This window comes from Bos mutus, chromosome 19 (genome assembly GCF_027580195.1).
Source record: "Bos mutus isolate GX-2022 chromosome 19, NWIPB_WYAK_1.1, whole genome shotgun sequence".
Classification (NCBI taxonomy): Eukaryota; Metazoa; Chordata; class Mammalia; order Artiodactyla; family Bovidae; genus Bos; species Bos mutus.
In genome coordinates, this window is record NC_091635.1 from 35981872 (window position 1) to 36004129 (window position 22258).

The 22258-nt window shown below is 43.0% G+C and overlaps 1 protein-coding gene across 2 annotated transcripts in view; it reads left to right on the forward strand.

Annotated features, from left to right (window-relative positions):
* The window catches only part of B3GNTL1 (UDP-GlcNAc:betaGal beta-1,3-N-acetylglucosaminyltransferase like 1), a 108408-nt gene that overhangs the window by 21022 nt on the left and 65128 nt on the right, over positions 1–22258 (forward strand). The window contains exon 5 of one of the 2 annotated variants that reach the window (XM_070390116.1): positions 6304–6366. The exons of the other annotated variant lie outside the window; for it this stretch is intronic. Coding sequence (XP_070246217.1) covers positions 6304–6366 — 63 coding nt within the window. The remainder of the gene's footprint in view (positions 1–6303; positions 6367–22258) is intronic. 2 annotated transcript variants of the gene reach the window in all.

Here is a 22258-nt window from a genome sequence, read left to right on the forward strand (position 1 = left end):
GTTTGTTTCTGCGCCCATGTCTCTTTTGCTAACGCTCAGCACCCATAATCCTGCCGTCCAAGACTAGCGCTAACTCCTGCTCCAGCCTTGTTTACACTGCCTTCCACTCCTGGCGACCAGCACACAACGCCCTGTCCCCACCCGCTGCTGAACTTTTTGGTGTCTAAGCAAATCTGAAAAAAAAAAAAAAAAGCCAAGTAAAAAATTTTAGTTGTATTTAACTTTATAAAAAGGGCACCAGGCCGTATAAAATATTTTGGAACTTTGTAAGGTTATTTTGTTAAGGTCCATGCATATTGTTGCACGTCATTGTAGTTCATTCTGTTTTGTTTTTGTTTTTTAATTGAGGGAGAATTTACATACAGTGAAATGCAAGATTTTCATTTTGCATCAAAATGTGAAAATGGTGTACAAAATGAGCCACGTGAGGGTTCTGACACCCGTACACACCCCTGTCACTCACAGCCGAATCGGAGCAGACGACGATTCCGTCAACCAGAGCTGCTCCCAGACAGGCCACGTGGTGTGAGCGCCTGCATTTAGCATCCACACCACGTCGCGGGCACCTGTGACTGCGAGTGCTGGCGGGCTGTTCTCTGTTTTACTCAGTGGTGTGAAGGTGCCATGCTGATGGTGCTACCACTGGTCAACATTCAAGCAGTTACTAGTTTGGGTTATTTTAATAAAAGTGCCATCAACATCACGATGAAAGTGTTCCTGTGGGTGTGTGTTCCGTTTCTCTTGGGAAGATAAAAGCTGCGGGGTTGAAGAACCACAGGTAAAGGGACCTGCCGGGGCAGTGTGGCCCATCTGTCTGCGTCACGTTCTCCCAGCACTGATGAGTCAGCCTCGGCTTCAACCCCTCTAGCAGAATCGAAGTGCATCTCATTTGTTTTCATTTACATTCCCTGATGGCTAGTGATGTTGAGCACCTCCTCATCGCTTTACGGGCCATTCATAAATCCTTTTTGGTGAGATATCGAAATCTTTGCCCATTTTTTTAAAAAATTGGATTGTCTTATTGGTTGTCAGTGTTTGGTGTGTATTCTGGATACAAGTCCTTTGTCAGATACCTGCTTCCTGAGTATTTTCTCCCCATGTGACTTGCCTTTTCATATTTTAATGGTGTCTTTTGGTAAGTAGAAGTTTTAAATCTTGATGGAGTTCAAATCATTGATTTTTCTTTTTTTATAGTTAATTTTTTTTTTTCTGAGAATTCTCTGCTTACCCCAAAGAAGTTATTCTCTTGTTTTCTTTCATATTTAAGCCATCATCCACCTTGTGTTCATTTCTGTGTCTCCTGTGGTAGGAAGCAGGGGTTAATTTTTTCATATGGATATTAAGCGGCACCAGTGCTGAAGAGACTTTGTTTTTGCGGTTGTATTGCCCCGGTGCTTTGTTGAGAATCAATTGGCCGTGTCAGTGTAGGTTTATTTCCAGACTTTCTGTTCCGTTCTGTTTCTCTATTGTCTGCAGCTCATTCATTCGTCTGCTGTACAACATTCCACTGGGCAAGCACACTGCGCGTATTCACCCGTGCTCCCACTGACGGGCACCCAGGCCGTTTCCACGCTCTTGCCCTTGTGCATAGCTGCTGGAGACGTTCTTGCACTCACCCCCTGTTGTACACACATGAGAGTTCCTCTGGGGTTCACACCCAGAAGTGAGTGCCCAGGCCTCAGGGGACGAGCAGTTTATCTACAGGAGAGGAGCTGTGCTGCTGCCACGCGGCTGGAGACGTTGTCTCTCCTGGCAGGTCACTGTGGGTCCCGAGCCTCCCCAGCACTGGGTGCCCTCAGGCTCTTAGATCTCGACCAGCAGGCGGGAGCAGACTGGAGCCTCACTGTGCTTTGATGTGTGCGCCCTGATCTCGAGCCGTGGTTGGCATCAGCCCACGTTGATTGGCCCTGTGGGTTTCCTTTCTTCATGACGTGTGTTTGCATCTTTTTGCCCACTTCCCTTTCCAACTGCGAGGAAAGTTGTAGGGATAGTACAGAAAACTCTGTTTTCAAGGCCAGCATCGCTGACCTGTTCCTCATCATCCCTGAGCCCGTCTGTGTGTATTTCCTGCAAACAAGGACATCTCCTCTGACCCAGAGCAAGGACGTCCTGCCAACAGGTGGCTGACCCTAGTGCCCACCTCCCTCACAGTCTCCGAAGGGCCCCAGAATCCATGTTGCCTTTACCTGGGAGTCTCTCGTCTCCTCATCTGGAACATTCTGCAGGCCCTCCCTGACTTTCTTCATCTTGATGTTTTCAGAGATTCCCAGGCACTTTTGTAGAATACCCTTTAAACTGAGTGATGGTGTTGGGCCAAGTGTCTGTCCAGAAATCTCAGAAGGGGCAGTGCCCTCTTCTCATTGCCTCCTTGGGTACCTGTGATTTGTGCCCCAACCCTGATGAAGCCCACTGGGCACTTAATGAAGAAGGCATCTCCTATGTGGGATGGCCCACAGGGCCTCCTGCAGAGACCTCCCCTTTGGCCTGGCCTTCCTTGGGCAGGGGGTGTGGGAAATGGGCCTTGGCCCCCTGAGCACGTGCCTTCCGGGAGAAGATGATTGTGGTCTCCAGCGAACACCCAGCTTGAGCGTGACCAGTGTGTTCTGTCTCAGTGCAGGAGTGATGCCAGCGCAGCACAACCACAGCCTGTGTCAAAATGGACCGTTTCTGCAGGAAGATTGGGTTCACGAGGCCCCTTTGCTGGGGCATCGAGGCTGTATTTTGACTTGTTAGCTTCCTGGGATGCAGTCTGGTGACTGTGCCTGGATTCAGAACATATTTCACTAGGAGCAATAGCATAGCTGGAGGCCAGCTCCCATGCTGCTCCTGTACCAGAGCTCATTCATTCATCAGGTCGGTACCTGGATGTGCCAGGTACATCAGCAGGTGCAAGGCACACAGCAGCAGAAGGACAGATGGAGACAGCGAAGGCCAAAGCTCAGGCAACTTCAGGCCCTGAAGTCGCTGCCTCCCCAGCTTCCCCTGACAGCAGCTACTGTGCCTCCGGCTCCCACACCCCCCACCCACCACCACCCCAGGCCCTGCCCTTTGTCTCTTTCTCAAGTACTTGCGTGGCCCACCGTCCCCTCTGGCTTCTCAGTGATACTCTCACCCCTCCGCATGTGGTGGGACCTGCCTGCATCGGGGATGTCCCTGCCCCTGCACTTCAGTTCTGCACGCAACATTTATCACCTTCAGTGCTGCATCCTTCATTATCGTCTTTGTTTGCCTTCCCTCGTAGAATATCAGCTCCACACTGGAGGAGTAGGGCTTGTTTTTTCCCTGATGTTTCTGAAGCACCTGGAACTTGGCAAATAGTAGATATTAATAGATGGTTGTGAAATGAATTAGTGGGGTTTGGGTTTGTGTGTTCAATATAAATGGTTACATCAGATTGAATTAGTTACTTCTGTATACTTATCTTGGAACCCAGCCATCCTGTTGGCTGTCATTTCCATGGAGAGCGGTCTTGAGTGTGTTTACAGATGGATTTTCGGCACCCATCGCTGTAGTGCAGCCCTTCAGAGAACGTGCTCTTAGTAGCCGTTACAGACTGCTGCCTGGGGCCAGTAGTGCCTTTCTAGTGGGTTGGAAGGGCCACCCGGGGCAACCTCAGTGTCACTCCCAGTCCCCGATGTGTCCAAGGATATTCATCTTGGAGAGAAAGTGAGTCACACAAAGATCCCAATTGTCTCAGAGGGTGTCCATCAGCAGTGTTTCTGGTGAGTGGGAAGTTGATGCCCATCCCCTCATGGGAAGGTGACGTCCTCAGGCACAGTCCCTCCAAACCTGAGAGGCAAAGCACAAAGCTCAGGGACACAGGGACTCACCCCAGAGGGAACCCATGCAAAACAGGCCTGGCGTCTCTCACGAGGGCTTGAGGGCTCTGTCTACAGCCTTCAGAGGACCCACACTTTGTGATCTGGGCACTGCCGCCAGGAATAAATTCCTACTTAGAAGGGGGTGTCTGTGTCCTTTCCTAAACATGTGTTTTGCATTTGCTTACATCATCTTTGATTTCTTTCATCAACATCTTGTGGTTTTTCACAACACAGATCATGTACATATTTTGTTAAATTTGCACCAAAATATTTCATTTCCTTTGGAGCACCTGTTCATGAACATAGCATCTCTAATTTCTGTGTTCATTGTTAGCATCTAGAAATGTGATTATTTTATCTGTTGATCTTGGAGAACTCACTGGTTCTAGGTTTTTAGAGTAGATTCCTGAGGATTTTCTAGATGGACAGTCACATCATCTGCAGACGGTGGGCAGTTTGATTTCTTCTCCTCTGATCTCGAGGCCCTTTTATTTGCCTTCTTGCCTCATTGCTCCAGCTGGAACGTCTGTCCTCTCCTGAACTGGGAGGAAGCACCAGCCTTTCACGTTGCGTGTTGTCTTCCATTCCTAACTTGCTCAGAATTTTTATCTTGTGGGCAGGTGTTGGGTTTTGTCACATGCTTTTTCTGTATCAGTTGGAATTTGTTGGTTTTTAAAATACGGTTGTTACCGAAGATTTATAAGATTTTTTTCCATCTTCTTGGAATTTGGGAATTTTTCTCTGTGTGTCAGGAATCATTTCTGGAATGTGGTGAGCTCTTTTAAAATGCAGACTCAAGGTTTTTTCCAGATGAAATGAAATTTTCTGTATTGGCTGTTAATTCCTTCCTTGTGCCTTGTTTCTTCCTTTGGCTTCTGGTGTTTGAATGCTGGGTCTTATCATTTGCTCATTGCCCTCTTGATTTCTGTTTCTCTATAACTTTGCATTTTATAGTTTGACCCTCCAGTTCATTTACTCAGTTGTGAGCTGTGACCACCTGTTTTGTCTTCGCCTTTGCTGTCAGAAGTTAGATGTATACTTTCCATTCCTCCACGTCCTAGGGCACCTTTGAGAGCTCTTCTTTTTTGTATCTTCCTCCAGCAACTCTAGAGGACTGCCGCTTTGTTTTGTGTCCTGGGTCCTCTCAGGTTCATTAATGGTTGTTTGTGGCTCTCTGCTCCGTTGGAGGCCGGACCACATGGTCCAGGGACCATGGCAGCAGGCGAGCCAGGAGGTGTGGGGCCTCCTGTCCTGGGACTGAGCCCTTCTGTCCACGGGTGGGTAGTCTCTGCTGGGTCTGGGAGAGACCTGTTTCCAGGTGTCCTATGTTTTTGGCCAATTCAAAACCCAGCTCTCTCCCAGCCTCAGGGGTGAAGAGAAGCTTAATCATTTGGCGTCCCTTTTCCCTAATCCTCCCTGCAGACCTTCCTGGTGTGCCTGGGCACAACGGCCCTCCCCAGGGCATCTGCGGCTCTGCAGGCTCCTGGAGCTTGTGGTCGGTCCTGGGGCTGCTAGCCACTCTACCCGGGAATTCCTGTGCCGTTGTGGCCTTTTGCTGCACTCTGGGCTGGCCATTTGTTCCAGGAGAGACTGTCCTCATGTTCTTGGCTCTGTGCCACCCTGCCCCCACCCCGTTCACCTTTGGGTCTAAAAGGAGATGTGGGACAGGGGGGCCCTGGGCCAAGCTGAGTCCTCCCTGTGCCATGCCCACCGCAGTCTGGCTTTTTTAATTTATAGGATCAGAGAAGGAACTGGGTTACAGAATCTGGTTGGGGGAAGAGGGGTCTTTTAAATAACTGATTTACAGGTGACTGGAAAAGTGATTTCAGCCTCTTTTGCCGTTAAACATTTTCTCCAAACTTCTGGTAAGTGGCAACATTGACTGGTGTAGATATTAGTGGTTTGTATTTCTATTTCCCCTCCAGTTCTTCCCTGCGCTTGTGGGGAGGGGGAGGAATGTGGACACAGAAGGGAGAGAACTGAGTGCCTCCCGCCACGTACCTCCTGGGAGTGGAACACGAGGCCACGCACTTTACTTTGAGGTTTCTTGAGAGCACAGCTTTTGACCACAGGGCATGGTGGTTACCACAGGGCTACTGAATAATGTTATTTTCACTATATTTGGAATGGCATCCTTGCCAGTAACTTATTAAATGCAGATGTTGCCAACAGAGTGAGGAAGTTTGTTTTTCCTGTCTCTACAACATATGCCGCCTTACTTTTTAAAAAAATTTACTGAAGTATAGTTGATTTACAATGTCGTATTAATTTCTACTATACAGCAAAGTAACTGTATATTTATATATATATATTCTTTTCCATTATGGTTTATCACAGAATATTGAATATAGTTCCCTGTGACCACCTGATTTTTCTGTTTGACTTGACAGTTTTAGTATGGGATCATTCAGAAAAGAATATTATTATCAGCTAGAGAGAATCTGCTACAGCTTGAGAAAACAGTTGAGAAATGTGCTTTCAGGTCTGGAACAGGTGGAGGCTGCTGCTTTCCCAAGTGTGCCGCCTGGGAATTTCAGCTCCACAGGTAAGGGTTGCTGCCCCTCAACCCCAAGCGAAAGACACGTTGCTGGGAAGCCCCAGGAGAGGGGCAGCCAGGCCGAGAAGAGCCAGAGCATGAGGCGCTGGGGACCCTCCAGCTCCCGTCTCTTGGCCTCTCGCTGTCCCTGAGTCCTCTCCCCTGCCTTATAGCTGCTGGTGCAGAGGAGGTTGTGTGTTTTCATGTGAATATGTTTATAATTGAGCTGAACGTCAGTGGTTTTCACATCAAAGATACTTCTGCCATGTTTTAAAGTTATACTTTGATTTGAAAACCACTGACGTTCAGCTCAATTATAAATATCTAAACACACCACTCACTTTCCTTTCTGCTCCCCCTTGCCTCTTCTTTCCTTAGAGAAAAATTGTGGACTTGGTGGGACCCAAGACCTGAAGGGTATTAGTTAGCTCAGGAGCAGGGCCGTGTGCTTTAGTGATGGCTGTTTCCCAGGAAGCTCAAGCAGCACCCCTGGGAAGTAGATTAGGCCCTTGGTGTATTAAGGAGGGGAGAAAGGGGTGACCCCTTATTTGATGGCAGCTGCAAATTGGTAAAGATCCATGTGTGTAGAGTCTTCTACTTCTGTTCTTTGAAAGAAGAGATAGTCCTTATTCTTAACACTTCTGTTCAGAAGGGTTTTTCTTGAACAGAGGAAAGACATAAACGAGTTGAAGAAAGACCTGAGAAATCTTGGCACCTTGCTACTTACACTTCCTCAACGTCAGCCACTCGGTGCCCTACATATTTTTGTTTTGTCGCCACCATAACCTGTTGTGCTTGGAAAGCTATAGTTCTTGCCAGGTGCCACTGAACTTGGTGTTTTAAAATAGAAGATGCTTCAGACACTGAGCTTTTGAGATACTTTTTATTTGTGCAGAGTGTTTTCATTTTAAGGCTTGGGGAAGGGAAGTGACCCAGGTATTTGTTGGGCTGCTGCTCCCCAGCACTGGTTCCAAAACCTGCTGGCCAGGGAGAGAGCCTGTTAGAAATGCAGATTTGGGGCCCGTTGCTGCAGGGGCTCAGACTCCAGGTCTTCTCAGCAGACCCAGGTCCAGACGGCTTCACAGCTGAATTCTACCAAAAATTTAGAGAAGAGCTAACACCTATCCTGCTCAAACTCTTCCAGAAAATTGCAGAGGAAGGTAAACTTCCAAACTCATTCTATGAGGCCACCATCACCCTAATACCAAAACCTGACAAAGATGCCACAAAAAAAGAAAACTATAGGCCAATATCACTGATGAACATAGATGCAAAAATCCTAAACAAAATTCTAGCAATCAGAATCCAACAACACATTAAAAAGATCATACACCATGACCAAGTGGGCTTTATCCCAGGGATGCAAGGATTCTTCAATATCCGCAAATCAATCAATGTAATACACCACATTAACAAATTGAAAAACAAAAACCATATGATTATCTCAATAGATGCAGAAAAGCCTTTGACAAAATTCAACACCCATTTATGATAAAAACTCTCCAGAAAGCAGGAATAGAAGGAACATACCTCAACATAATAAAAGCTATATATGACAAACCCACAGCAAACATTATCCTCAATGGTGAAAAATTGAAAGCATTTCCTCTAAAGTCAGGAACAAAACAAGGGTGCCCACTTTCACCATTACTATTCAACATAGTTTTGGAAGTTTTGGCTACAGCAATCAGAGCAGAAAAAGAAATAAAAGGAATCAAAATTGGAAAAGAAGAAGTAAAACTCTCACTATTTGCAGATGACATGATCCTCTACATAGAAAACCCTAAAGACTCCATCAGAAAATTACTAGAACTAATCAATGATTATAGTAAAGTTGCAGGATATAAAATCAACACACAGAAATCCCTTGCATTCCTATACACTAATAATGAGAAAACAGAAAGAGAAATTAAGGAAACAATTCCATTCACCATTGCAACGAAGAGAATAAAATACTTAGGAATATATCTACCTAAAGAAACTAAAGACCTATATATAGAAAACTATAAAACACTGGTGAAAGAAATCAAAGAGGACACTAATAGATGGAGAAATATACCATGTTCATGGATTGGAAGAATCAATATAGTGAAAATGAGTATACTACCCAAAGCAATTTATAGATTCAATGCAATCCCTATCAAGCTACCAACAGTATTCTTCACAGAGCTAGAACAAATAATTTCACAATTAAAAAAAAAAAAAAAGAAATGCAGATTTGGGGCCCGTTGCTGCAGGGGCTCAGACTCCAGGTCTTCTCAGCAGACCTGGCTTTAAGGAGCTCCACAGTGGTTCTTCTGTATCCAGCCCAGATGGCATGCATGTTTCTACTATCAAGTAGGTCGGTGCTGGACTGTGTTGTCCCAGGCGCTTCATCCACGGGGCTCCCGAGGTCTGAGTGGTCATCTTGTCCACTGCTGTGTCTGGCCCTTACTGCCAGTTTCACTGTCCCTCTCTATCTTACCAAACTGCGGGCACTGTGAAAGCAGAGGCCTCTCTGCCTCCTGCAGTAGTGTCCTGGGCCCGGTGGGCACTAAATTCCAAGCTCCCGCCCTGCAGAGCCTACCACCAGGGTGGACTTGCGGAGAAGTGGCAGAGTTGTAAGGAAAGATGGTGTGGATTCCACCCCAGAGAGGGCGCGGTCTGCTCTGCATGCGTGTGCTCTGGGCGGACCAGGACCACGGACAGTGCCAGGCGTGTCCTCCCCCTCCAGACTCCCTCTGCCCGCCTTCCTGCCAATCTCCTGCTGGTCGGAGGGGATTCTTGTCTTTTCTCCCAATTAAAGGGAATTCCTTCCTCCACCCACCCAGGACAGAGCAAGAAGCAGGGGCAGGGGCATTGGCAGCACTTAGGTTTTGGGTTCTGTTGGGAACGCTGTCAGCAGAGGGAAACACATAACTTGAATTTTTGTGTATATAGTAAAATTGCATGTTTGATTCTAAGTTATTTTTGTGCTTTTCTTATGCTGTAATTATAGCTGTTGAAAAATTATATATGCATATCGATGGAGACTAGAAGGGAACTTAGGATGGTGAAAATAGTATGTTCAGAGGATGATGATATTGTGTAATATATAATACTGAGCATTTCTGGTATTCCTGCTGTGGAGCTTGTGCAATAAACCCAGAATTATAATATTTTCAAAAAGTGCCATGGAATGAACTCAGATTCATTTTTTTCTAAACACTGAGTGTACTTTTTGGTGGGTCCCAGCAGCCTCCGTCGATGGTTGTGCATCAGATAGTTGCAGCTTCTGTGCTATCACAGGAGATGAGCGCACATCCTTCTGCTCCACCATCTTGACCCGGAAGCCCAACGCTGAGTGTACTTTGTTAGAGACATTATACTTTAAAAGGGCTTCCCTTGTGGCTCAGCTGGTAAAGAATTGGCCTGCGATGCGGGAGACCTAGGTTCAGATCCCTGGGTTGAGAACATCTCCTGGAGAAAGGAAAGGCTACCCACTCTAATATTCTGGCCTAGAGAATTCCATGGACTCTATAGTCCATGGGGTCACAAAGAGTTGGACATGACTGAGTGACTTTTACTAACTTAAGAATCAGTATTACTGGAATAGTACTTACAAATAATAAAGTACACTCATTTAAGTGTACATTCCATGGGTTTGACAAATGTATACACACATATAAAAGCCAACTTAGTCAAGTTTAGAATGTTTCTGTTGCCATAAAAAGTTTCCTCATGCCTCTTTGCAGTCATTCTCCCATGCCTTGAAGCAACCACAAATGTGATTTCTTTAGGTTAGTAATCTAATTATATTATCTGTTCTTTCAGTACGTTAGGTTTTTTCTCCCGTTCTAGAACTTCATGTCGGAGAAGGCAATGGCAACCCACTCCAGTACTCTTGCCTGGAAAATCCCATGGACAGAGGAGCCTGGTAGGCTGCAGTCCATGGGGTCGCTAGGAGTCAGACATGACCAAGCGACTTCACTTTCACGCATTGGAGAAGGAAATGGCAACCCACTCCAGTGTTCTTGCCTGGAGAATCCCAGGGACGGGGGAGCCTGGTGGGCTGCCGTCTATGGGGTCGAGCAGAGTTGGACACGACTGAAGTGACTTAGCAGCAGCAGCAGAACTTCATGTAAATGGAATCATACAATATGTACTCTTGTGGTTGGCCTTTGTTGGCTCAGCATATGTTTTTGAGATTTATCAATATTGTTTCTTATACCAATAATTCAGTCTTTTTATTGCTGACTAGTGTATCCTAATGCATGGATAAACCACAAATTGTTTATCTGTATAGTCATCCATTGATGGACGTTTAGGTGGCTTCCTGTATTTGGCTATGATGAGTGCAGATGCTATGAAAACTTGTGTACAGGCCTTATCATGAGCATATGTGCTCATTTCTCATGGGTAAATATCTAGAGATAGATTGCTAAATGATACAATACATGTATATTTAACTTTGTGAGAGACTACAAAACTGTCTTACAAAGAGACTGAATCATTTTACACTCTCCCACCAGCAGTTTGAGAGACTTCCAGTGGTTTCGTGTTCTTCCAACACTTGGAATTGTCTATATTTTAAATTTGAGCCCTTGTAGTGCACATGTGTTTCTGTCTCATTGTTTTGGCTTGCATTTCCCTGATAACTAAATATGTTGAACATTTATTTGGGCGCTTAGTGATCATGCTGGAGAATCCCAAGGACAGCAGAATCTAGGTTGCTTCCATGTCCTAGCAATTGTAAAAAGTGCTGCAATGAATATTGGGGTACATGCATCTCTTTCAACCCCATAGCAGCTATAGTGATAAAGCTACAGTGTCATTTTATTGGAAAAAAAAAAATCAGGTATTGTAAATCCTCCAACTTTGTTCTTCCTTTTCAAAGTTGTTTCAAATCTCTTTAGCTCTTTCAGGATTTCCGCAAAATTTTAGAATCAGCTTGTCAAGTCTGCTTGGATTTGTTATTGAAATTGCATTGAATTTATAGTTCTGTTTGGGAATCTTAATATTGAATCTTCTAATCTATAAACATGGTATATCTGTCAATTGATTTGGGCCTTCTTAAGTTTCTCTCAGAAATATTTTGTAGTTTTTGATATACAGGTCTTACATAAATTTAACAAAATACTTCCCAAGTATTTTATGTGTTTTGGTGCTAACGAAAATGGTTCATCTCCCAGTTTCATTGCTATAAATATACTATTAATAGATTACCTTATTTGTTTTAGTTGGTTTTGTCTTGCCTTCTGTTTTTTCAATTAAGAACTCAGTGTTTAGTGACCATGGTATCTGTGAGTAAAGACTCTGCCTCTTTCTCTCTGGTCCACATGTTTTTCTTCTTTGTTCTTGGCCCGCTGTCTGGGCTGGGACACCCCCATGCAATGTCAAATAGGAATGGTTCTGGTGACAGTCCTTGTCGTGTTCAGATTTTTATTTGTTTCATCATTTACATCATGGGGAAAAAAGCACACTTAGAGAGGAGCATAAAACACAAAAGTACAGCTCAGTAAATCATCACACGGTGAATGTTTCTGAACTAGCATAGAAAATAGCCACCTCAGCAGCCCCTTTCTTGCCCTTTCACAGTTACCTCCTTCGTCCTCCCCAAAGCTAAATATTGCCCTGCCTGTTTTGGAAGATTTTATAAGTGGAATCATGTATAATCTTCCACGTCTGGCTTCTCCCACTCTGTGGCTTGTCTTTTCACTCTCTGAAAGCTGTCTATTGATGAATAGAATTCTTTAAGGAGTTTGATTTAGTAATCTTTTCCTTTATGGTCAGTGCTTTTTGTCTTCTTCATGAGTTATTTTCTCTTACCTGAAGGCCCTGAAGTTATTCTTTAATGTTCCAGATGCTTTTTTTTTTTTAACCTTTTCTATTTTGATGTAAACCCCACTTGAAATTGATTTTGCTTATTTCTGTTTAACGTATAAACACAGCACATAAGTGCACAGTCTGTTGAGTTTTGAGGAAGTGAACGCTCCAGTGCAGCCAGTGGCCCAGCCCAGGAATGGAACATGGCCGGTGTCACACATGCCCCCTGTTCCTTGTCAGTAATTCCTCTCCTCTTCTCCACAAGACAGCTGGGATACTAACACCGTAAGTTAGTCATTTTGACCTTTATGTGATTCATCATGTGTTCTGTGCCTGCCTTATCTCACACAACATTACATTTTGGAGACTAGTTCACATTATTTTGTGGAATGGAAGTCACTCCTTTTCATTGCTATGTAATATTCCATGATACGAATGTGCCCAGTTTATCCATTCTGCTGTTTGGACACTGGGGTGTCTGAGTCATGTGCCAAGAAACCCCTGTGCTTATCTCTTGTCACACGTACAGAGGCACGTGTAGGGATGGGACTGGGGTGTCCTCAGGTGCCTGTGCTGTGTTTTGCTGGTTGCTGCCAGGTTCCCATGGAGGCTGGTCAGTTTGCACTCCCTCTAATGAACAGATATCCTGGCCGATTTGTATCCTTCCTTGCAGCTCTGTGAGCTGACTTTAGCCCAGCGTGAATGTGAGTGTGGCCTGTTTCTGGCCTCTGTGTTCTGTCTAGTTGGGTTGTCAGTCTGTCCTTTTGTCTGCTGATACAACAGTGTAGCTTCATAGAACATCTGATTTCATGCTATATGTTCTCTTGTTCATCTATGTAGTAGTTGGGACTAGTTTAAAAAAATCTTTTTGCATTGGATAGATGTTAGCGTAATTTTGTTCATTTTCACAAAATCTGCTTTGAGTATTTTGATTGGATTATGTTGAAGCAATAGATTAATTAGGTGAGAATAGCTTCTTTACAATATTTAGTCTTCCTAACAATGACTATATGTTTGTTGATTTATTTAGATCTTCTTTAATTTATCTCAATAGCCATGAGTAGTTTTCATACAGAGGGCTTACAGTCCTTTGTTAAATTAATTCCTTGATATTTGATTTAAAAAAACACATTTTTATCAGCTCTCTTGAGATGCAATTCACATAAAATCCACCCATTTAAAGTGTACAATCCAACGGTTTTTGGTATATTCACAATGTTGTGCAACTGTCACCACAGTCTAATTTTAGACTTTTTCCGTCACCACAAAATTAAACCCCGTACCTATTAGTAATTACCCCTCATCCCCCCAGCTCCCATCTGTGGGCAGCCACTAGCCTCCTTTCTGTCCCTGTGGATTTGCCTGTTCTGGACATTTCATATAAATGGAATCTACATCATGTGGTCTCTGTGAATGGCGTCTTTCTCTTGGCGTGATGTTTTCAAGGTTCGTCATGTTATAGTATGTGTCAGGACTACATTTCTCTTTATTGGTGGGTAGCAGTCCTTTGTATGAATATACACTTTATCTGTTTGCTAGTTGATGAACATTTGGGTTGTTTCCACTTTTTGACTGTTATAAATAGTGCTGCTATAAACATTCCTGTACAAGTTTTTGTGTGGCTAGGTGTTTTCAGTTCTTCCTGGAGTGGAATTGTTGGGTCATATGGTAACTCTATGTTTAACATTTTGAGGAACTACCATAATGTTTTCCAAAGTGACTATACCACTTTACATTCTCACCAACAATATATGAGAGTTATTTGACCTTTCTTGATACTACTGTAAGAGACATCATTGTACCTATAAAGAAATTATTTATTGATCTTGTATCCAGAAACCTTATTAAATTCATTTTTAATTCTAATATTTCTCTGTTGATTATTTTGGGTTGTTTATGTAAGCAGTCACTTTCCCTCTTTCTACTAAGCCTTGTAACTTTTATTTTAAATACTTCTTTATTTGGCTGTGCCCGGTCTTAGTTGCGGTGCGCAGGATCTTTAGTTGTAGCACGCGAACTCTTAGTTGTGGCATGTGGGGTCTAATTCCCTGATCAGGGATCAAACCTGGGCCCCCTGCATTGGGAGCTCAGAATCTTACTCACTGGACCACCAGGGAAATCCCAAGCCTTGTATCTTTTATTTCTTTTTTTCGACTCAAGTCTCCAGTGAATTGTTAAATAGAAATCATGATAATAGGCATTCTTGTCTCCCTTCACAATCTCAGAGAGCTGAAATCTTTCACTGTTAAGCATAATATGTTGTTTACCATAGGTTTTTTTTTTTCATATATAGCCTTAATAAATTCTCTTCCAAAAGCCAAAGAAATATAGGATACCCTGAGACAGAAAAAGTGTACTGGGATTGGGTGGAAATGCTTCAGAAAAGTGTCATTTCTATTTCCCTCCATTTTAACTGCTCTCCTGGCACTGTGAGCTCCATCCCACTGTGGTCATCGTCCCTCTGTGGTCATCACTCACAGGACTTCCATTCAGGATCTCTCCTTCAACTAAATGCAGTAACACTCACCTCAGCAGTAGACTGCTGCTGCTACTGCTGCTAAGTCGCTTCGGTCGTGTCTGACTCTGTGCGACCCCACTGACGGCAGCCCACCAGGCTCCGCTGACTCTGGGATTCTCTAGGCAAGAACACTGGAGTGGGTTGCCATTTCCTTCTCCAATGCAAGAAAGTGAAAAGTGAAAGTGAAGACGCTCAGTCGTGTCCGACTCTTCAAGACCCCATGGACTGCAGCCTACCAGCCTCCTCCATCCATGGCATTTTCCAGTCAAGAGTACTGGAGTGGGGTGCCATTGCCTTCTCCCTGCAGTAGACTAAAAGATCTTAAATGTCAGGAAGGAGGTCATGTCTTTAGGGTGATACTGGTTAGTGCTGGATATAGAATTTGCAAATGTTTCCCCAGTCTATGGTCTTTTTACTTTCTTGATAAATTTATACCTAAATTCAGTTCAGTTCAGTTCAGTTGCTCAGTCGTATCCGACTCTTTGCGACCCCGTGGACCGCAGCACGCCAGGCCTCCCTGTCCATCACCAACTCCCGGAATTCACCCAAACTCGTGTCCGTTGAGTTGGTGATGCCATCCAACCATCTCATCCTCTGTCATCCCCTTCTCCTCCTGCCCTCAATCTTTCCCAGCATCAGGGTCTTTTCAAATGAGTCAGCCCTTCACATCAGGTGGCCAAAGTATTGGAGTTTCAGCTTCAACATCAGTCCTTCCAGTGAACACCCAGGATTGATCTCCTTTAGGATGGACCTAAATTAAAACACAAAATTTTTAACTTTTGAAGAAGCCCAGTTTATCAATTCTTTTTCATTATTTGTGCTTTTGTTGTCATATCTAAGAATTCTTTGCTTAATTCAAAATAACTAACATTTGTTCCTAAGTTTTTTTTCTGAAGATTTTTTTAGTTTTATCTCTTACATTCAGGTCTGTGGTCTATTTTGAGTTAATTTTTGTGTGTGGGTAGGGTCTTATTTACCTTTTCCCTGTGGTGATCCACTTGTCCTAGCAGTTGAAAAGACTGTTTTATTCCTGTTGAACTGCCTTGAATCAACCATAATTGCCAAGGTAGCTCTCTATTCTCAGTTATGCTTTACTGATCGCTGTGTTTATCTTTAGGCCACCACTGTAGCTTTCCAGTAGTGAGTTTCAAAGTTAGAAAATGTGCAGAAGCTAACACAACACAATTGTGGTAAAGCAGTTATATTCCAATTTTTTAAAAAGTCAGAAACTGTAAGCCCTCCATCTATAATATTTCTTCCTTTTTCAACATTTTTTCCATTCTGGATCTTTTATATTTCCAAATGAATTCTAGGGTCATCTTGTCATTTTTACAAAAGAAGCAAGTTGAGATTTAGATTTCAATTATATTGAGTCTATAGGTCAATTTGGGGAGAATTGCTTTGCTGAGGAATTGAGTCTTCCAGTCCATAAACATAAGATGTCTGGTTTGTTTATTTAGGTCTTTAATTTCTTTCAGCAGTGTTTTGCAGTTTTTACCATACAAATCTTATACTTCCTTTTGTTAAATTTATACTTCAATATTTTGTCCTTTTGATGCTATTGTGAATGTATTATTTTCTTAATTTTATTTTGGATTGTTCAATGCCAATATATAGAAATAATATTGATTTTTGTATCTTGATCTTGTATTATGTGACCTTGCTGAACTTGTTTGTTAGTAGTTTTTAGATCTAGTAGCTTTTGATCTCTTAGGGTTTTCTAAATACAAAATCTTATTGTCTGCAAATGGAGGCAATTTTTCTCTTTCCAATATGGATGCCTTTTATATCTCTTTCTTGCCTGATTGCACTGACCAGACAGAAGTCACAGGAGCAGACATCTTCCCTGTTTCCAGCCTCGGGGAAAGCATTCCATCACTCACCATTAAAATGTGGCTGCAGGGGTTTTGTAGGTGAGTTTTATTGGGTTGAGAAAGTTCCTTTCTTCCTACTTTGTCAAGAATTTTTATCATGAATGAAAAGTGAAAGTGGAAGTCACTAAGAAATGTCCGACTCTCTGGGACCCCATGGATTTCTGGAATCCAGGTCAGAATACTGCAGTGGGTAGCTCCCTTCTCCAAGGGATCTTCCCAACCCAGGGATCAAACCCAGGTCTCCCGCATTGCAGGCAGATTCTTTACCAGCTAAGCCACCAGGGAAATCCAAGAATACTGGAGTGGGTAGCCTATCCTTCCTCCAGCGGATCTTCCTGACCCAGGAATCGAACCGATGTCTTCTGAATTGCAGATTCTTTACCAACTGAGCTATCAGGGAAGTCCATGAATAACCATTAGATTTTTTTTTTTTTTTTAACCATTAGATTTTATGAAATGCCTCTATGTACTTACTGAGACCATCATGTAATGATTCTTTTTTTTCTTTCAATGTGATCTCTGACATTAATTGGCTCTCAGATAGTAAAGCAACCTTGCATTTCTGGGATAAATCCCATTGCTGATATTTTGTCAAGGACTTTTTAATCTGTATCCATGTGGGATATTGTTCTGTACTTTTCTTGTGATGCTATTTTCTTCAGTATCAAGTAATATGAGCCTAAAAGAATGAGCTGGGAAGTGATGTTTCCTCTTCATTTTTTTGGGAGATTTTGTAAAGGTGGGATGTTCTTTATTCTTTGAATGTTTATAGAATTCACCATCTGAGTTTGGACTTCTTTGTGTGGAGATTTCAAATTACTAGTTCTTTTTTTTTTTACTTCTTATAGACCTATTCAGATTCTGTATTTCTTCAGTCAGTTTTAGCAATTCATATCTTTCTAGAAATTTGCTCATTTCATTTAAACTGTCTAAATTGTCGGCATGTAGTTACTTATAGTACTCTCTCATGGTCCTTTTAACTTTGGTGAAGTCAGAGCTGCTGTCTTATTTTTTCACTCCTGAATCGGTTATTTGTGTCTTCTGTTTTTCTTGGTCTGTCTAGCTCAGGAGTCTACAGACAGCAGCTCATAGGCCAAACCCACTGGCAGCCTGTTTTTGTATAGCGTCTGAGCTAAAAATGGTCTTTATATTTTTAAAGTGTTGTAAAAACAAGACAACAACACAAAAGAATATTGACAGAACCCATGTGTGACAGAAAAGCTAAAATATTTACTATCTGACCCTTTACAGAAAAAGCTTGTTCATCTCCGGTCTAGCTAAAGGTTTGATACATTTGTTGATGTTTTCAAAAGACCAACCATTGTTTTAATTGATTTTCTGTTTTTCTTTTTTTATTTCCTGCTATAATCTTTGTCTTCCTTCTGCTTACTTTTGGTTGAGTTTGCTTTGTGTGTGTGTATGGTTGGTTCCTAAGATCTTTCTTTGTTACTTTAGACATTAACAGCTATAAAATTTTCTCCAAGAATTGCTATAGCTGTTTTGTATTGTGTCCTGTTTTCATTTTCATTCAAATACCTCAGAGTATTTTCTAATTTCCTTTGTGATTTCTTTAACCCATTGCCTATTTATTTTTTATTTTTTAATTTTTAAAATTTTTTTCCCATTGCCTATTTAGAAGTACATTGTATATATACATATATTGGTGGTAGATTTCCCCAAATCCTATTTTTGAATTCTAACAATTTTGTGTGATCAGAGAATACCCTTTATATGCTTTTGTGTGCTGTGGCTAGTCGCTCAGTCATTTCTGACTCTTTGCAACCCTGTGGACTGCAGCCCACCAGGCTCCTCTGTCCATGGGATTCTCCAGGCAAGAATAGTAGAGTGGGTTGCCATGCCCTCCTCCAGGGGATCTTCTCAACCCAGGGGTCAAACCCAGGTCTCCCTTATTGCAGGCGGGTTCTTTACCAACTGAGCCACCAGGGAAGCCCAAGAATACTGGAGTGGGTATCCTATCCCTTCTCCAGGGGATCTGATCTTTAAAATTTTACAATCCCTTTTTTGTGGTGTAGTATACAGTCTGTTGTTATAGGGTAGGAGTTCAATAGGTAGATGTCAGCAAGTTGATGTTATTGGGTGGGTGTCCATAGAGAGAAGTCAGCTGGTTGATGTTGTTGGTTGGTGGTGCTCATATCATCTGTAGCTGCACTATTTTGTCAAAGTTATTCTGTCCATTCTTTTTTTTAATGTATTTATTTTTTTGTTGAAGGATAATTGCTTTACGGAATTTTGTTTTCTGTCAAACGTCAACATGAATCAGACATAGGTATACATATAGCCCCTCCCTTTCGAACCTCCCTCCCATCTCCCTCCCCATCCCACCCCTCTAGGTTGACACAGAGCCCCTGTTTGAGTTTCCTGAGCCATACAGCAAATTCCCATTGGCTATCTATTTTGCATATGGTAGAAGTCATTTGAGTCTGTTCTGTCCATTCTTGATGGTGGGTTCTTGAAGTCTCCAACTCTTGTTGTTGAGTTGTCTGTTTTTCTCTTCAGTACCATTCATTTTTGTTTCTTTTTGTACCACTGTTGTTAGATACATGCATATTTATCATTGTTATATCTTTCTGATGGATTGACCATTCTGTCAGTGTTTAATGTCTCTCAGTTTCTTTTAATGTTCTTTGTTTTAAAGTCTGTTCTGATTCATGTTAGTAAAACTACATCTCTCTTATGGTTATAGTTTGCTTGGAGTATCTTTTCCCATTCTTTTACTTGAATCTATTTGTGTCTTTGAACCTGAATTTTTGTCTCTTGTAGATAGCTTATGGGTAGAACTTGTGTGTGTATGTGTGTGTGTTTTATTGCAGTTTGACAGCTTTTACCTTTGATTAGAGTTTTGAATTTATTCACATATTTAAGTTTTTTACAATTGGATTTATGTCTGCCATTTTGCTATTTATTTTCTTTTCTATTTTCTGTGACTCATATTATTTTTGTTCCTCTGTTCTTTATTTACTGCTTCCCTTTTAAAAAAATGAAATAGATATTTTCTAGTGTACTATTTATAATAAATTATCATTTTTAACTCTTTTTAAATTATTTTCTTAATGGTTGCCCTGGGAAGTCTTTTATTATCTGTTCTTTTGTGTGTTTTTACTTGCATGTCCAATTGTCTTTGTGTATTGGTCATTGTATTTGAATACTTCTCTGTGGAGTTAATTTGAGGCCATGGATGAAAGTTTTTTCCCTCAGAGATTTTCCTCTGCTTCTTCCAGGTTCTTGGGAGAACCACCATCCTGGGACCCTTGTTATCCTGTTTTGAGGCTTCTGGGCTGTTTTAGGCTACATAGCCCATTCACCTTTTGAGGAGGTAACCTGCCTTGGCCCGAGCTCAGGACTGTCGTGGTTTGACTAGCAGGCCCCGCCCCCACTCCCAGTCTTGAGCAGACCCCTGGCTCTCATCTCCACTCCTGCAGCCTCGCAGGGTTACCAGAACCATGGCTCAGAGTTTAGCTGTTTCTTGTAGATCAGCGAGGACTTGCGGGCAGAGGTGGCTTGCTTCCTCTCTCAGCTGATGATTCTCAGGGATTTGGGCTCAGTAGTCCCCACTACCTTGTAACTGTCTGTTCAAAACTCTTTCAGTATCTTTGGGAATTGTTTGTGTGTCATTTCTGCAAGTGGATGTGGAGGCATTTTGACCTGCCTGGGGGTCCTGCCCTGCCATGACTTAGTTACCCAGGCTAAGTAGCAAATCACAGAGACAGCTTCTCTCAAGCAGACTCACTTCCCCTCAGTGTCTCAGGCTTCGGGAAAATGGAGGTAGGTCACGTGCCTGAGTCCCTGATGCTGTGCTTTGGAAATCGGCTCTTGGCGCGCAGGTGGGGCTTCCTCTGCTCTCTTCCCTGTCCTTCAGGGTCCTCTGTGTGAAGGGTGCGTCCTGAGGTTGAGGTGTGACCAGGGAATTGCCACCTGTGTCTTCAAATCTTGTCCAAAAGTCAAGCATAAGGAGACTTAACAGAAACCACAACATCGACCTTGCTATCTTCACAGATCTTCTTGGCTGTTATTTCCTTCATCTGCAAGTGGTTCCTCCTGCCCCTCACCCATCCTGGTTCCTCCTGCCCCTCACCTATCCTGGGAGTTGATCATCCCTGGGGGTCCACAGCCTTGCTCCCTCAGACAACCCTCTATTCAGAAGCTACTGAACTCAAAGATGCAAGTTTCTTTTAACTCAAATTCTTTGACCAGATTAGTTTTTCTCTACCCAACATTCTTATGGTCAGAAAGGGAACAGTGTTTCATCTTGAATTAGTGTTATTTTTATAATACATTAAAATTCTTTCCTCTTGGCTGCCAAGAACATTTCTTACCTGGTAATCATCGTGGAATGTTGCACACTTTCAGCAAATAAATCTGGAGGTTTTGAACCCTCCCTCCTGTGGTAGGGAAAATCTGTCTCCAGATACACCTTGGGATCAGGATACGCAGACTCTGGGTTTTACTAGTTCATGCTTGATGACCTTTTATATCCGTCCTGTAGGCCCCCTCCTGTTTGCATTGCAGATACCGGCTGACTTTTATTAAAGCCAGCTCCTGGTATTGGGTACCAGCTGTGAGCACAGTGATCTCAACCAGAGCGGGCCCCTCCCTGGGATGGACATCGATGAAAGGCAGTGGGATCACAGCAGAAACACATCTGGGCTTGTTATGAAAATATCACATCACTTTTCATGGATAATAAAGATCTTTTCATGCTCCCATCTTTCAGCAAGTTTTTCCTCTTTCAAAATGGTCTTGGTAGAGCAAGTTGCTTATCTATAATCTGCAGTCACTGTGCAGCTGAGACGGTCTGTTACCCTGTTACGCTATCGCTTTTTGACTTGAATGTTTACTCATTGTGTTCATCCTTGACCTTCTCAGCTTGGGGGTCAGGGGTGTGTTAAATGTCTCCTGTATTCTCCTTGTACTTGCAGATGTTCACTTTATTCAGACACCTAGCAGCAGAGGTGATGGAAGACGGTATTAGAATGTTCTTGAGAGCTAAGACTTTTGGGGCAATTTTGATTTTTGTGTAAATCCTTTAGCTGTAAAACTGGACCTGCATTCAAATTTTAATCCTGACGTGTAATTGCTATGAGATCTTGAATGGGTTCTGTAGAGATTCCAAACCTTGGTTTCCTTGGCAAAAAATGGGGATAATACTAGCTGCTCTGCCTCCAACTGTAGAAGACGGTGATAAATAGCACACACACAATAAAAGAGTGTTGTGTAAATGGTGAGGTGAATTGAAAATACAATTCTGCCCTGAACAGACACTTCATTTACTCGGCAAATATTTTTGAGGTCCAGCCAAATACAACAGCTGAGCTGGTTCACACACCATACCATTGCCGTGGCTGTCTTGGTGTCATTGAGTATGTATGGGAACCAGAGGCCAGAGGCTTGTGGTGGGTTCCCGGGGTTCTCACCTGAGTTTGGAGGAAGTGGGGCTTGCGTGTGTGGTGCTGCTACTGCACAAGGTCCCAGGGGAGGTCATGCTGTGGGCAGAGGCCGGCCCTGACCCTGACCCTGACTGTGGCTTCCTCAGCCCTCCCCACTTTCACTTTGAAACACTCCTCACCTAGTCCTGTGCTGACCTGTGTGCCCCTTCCCACTTGTAACCAGGAGTCGGGGCTGGTTTAGGAAACCCTCAGAATTTCTAGGATTCAGCATGAGGCCACCAGACACGGGGTCACTTTTCAGGAATTTGATCAATAGACCT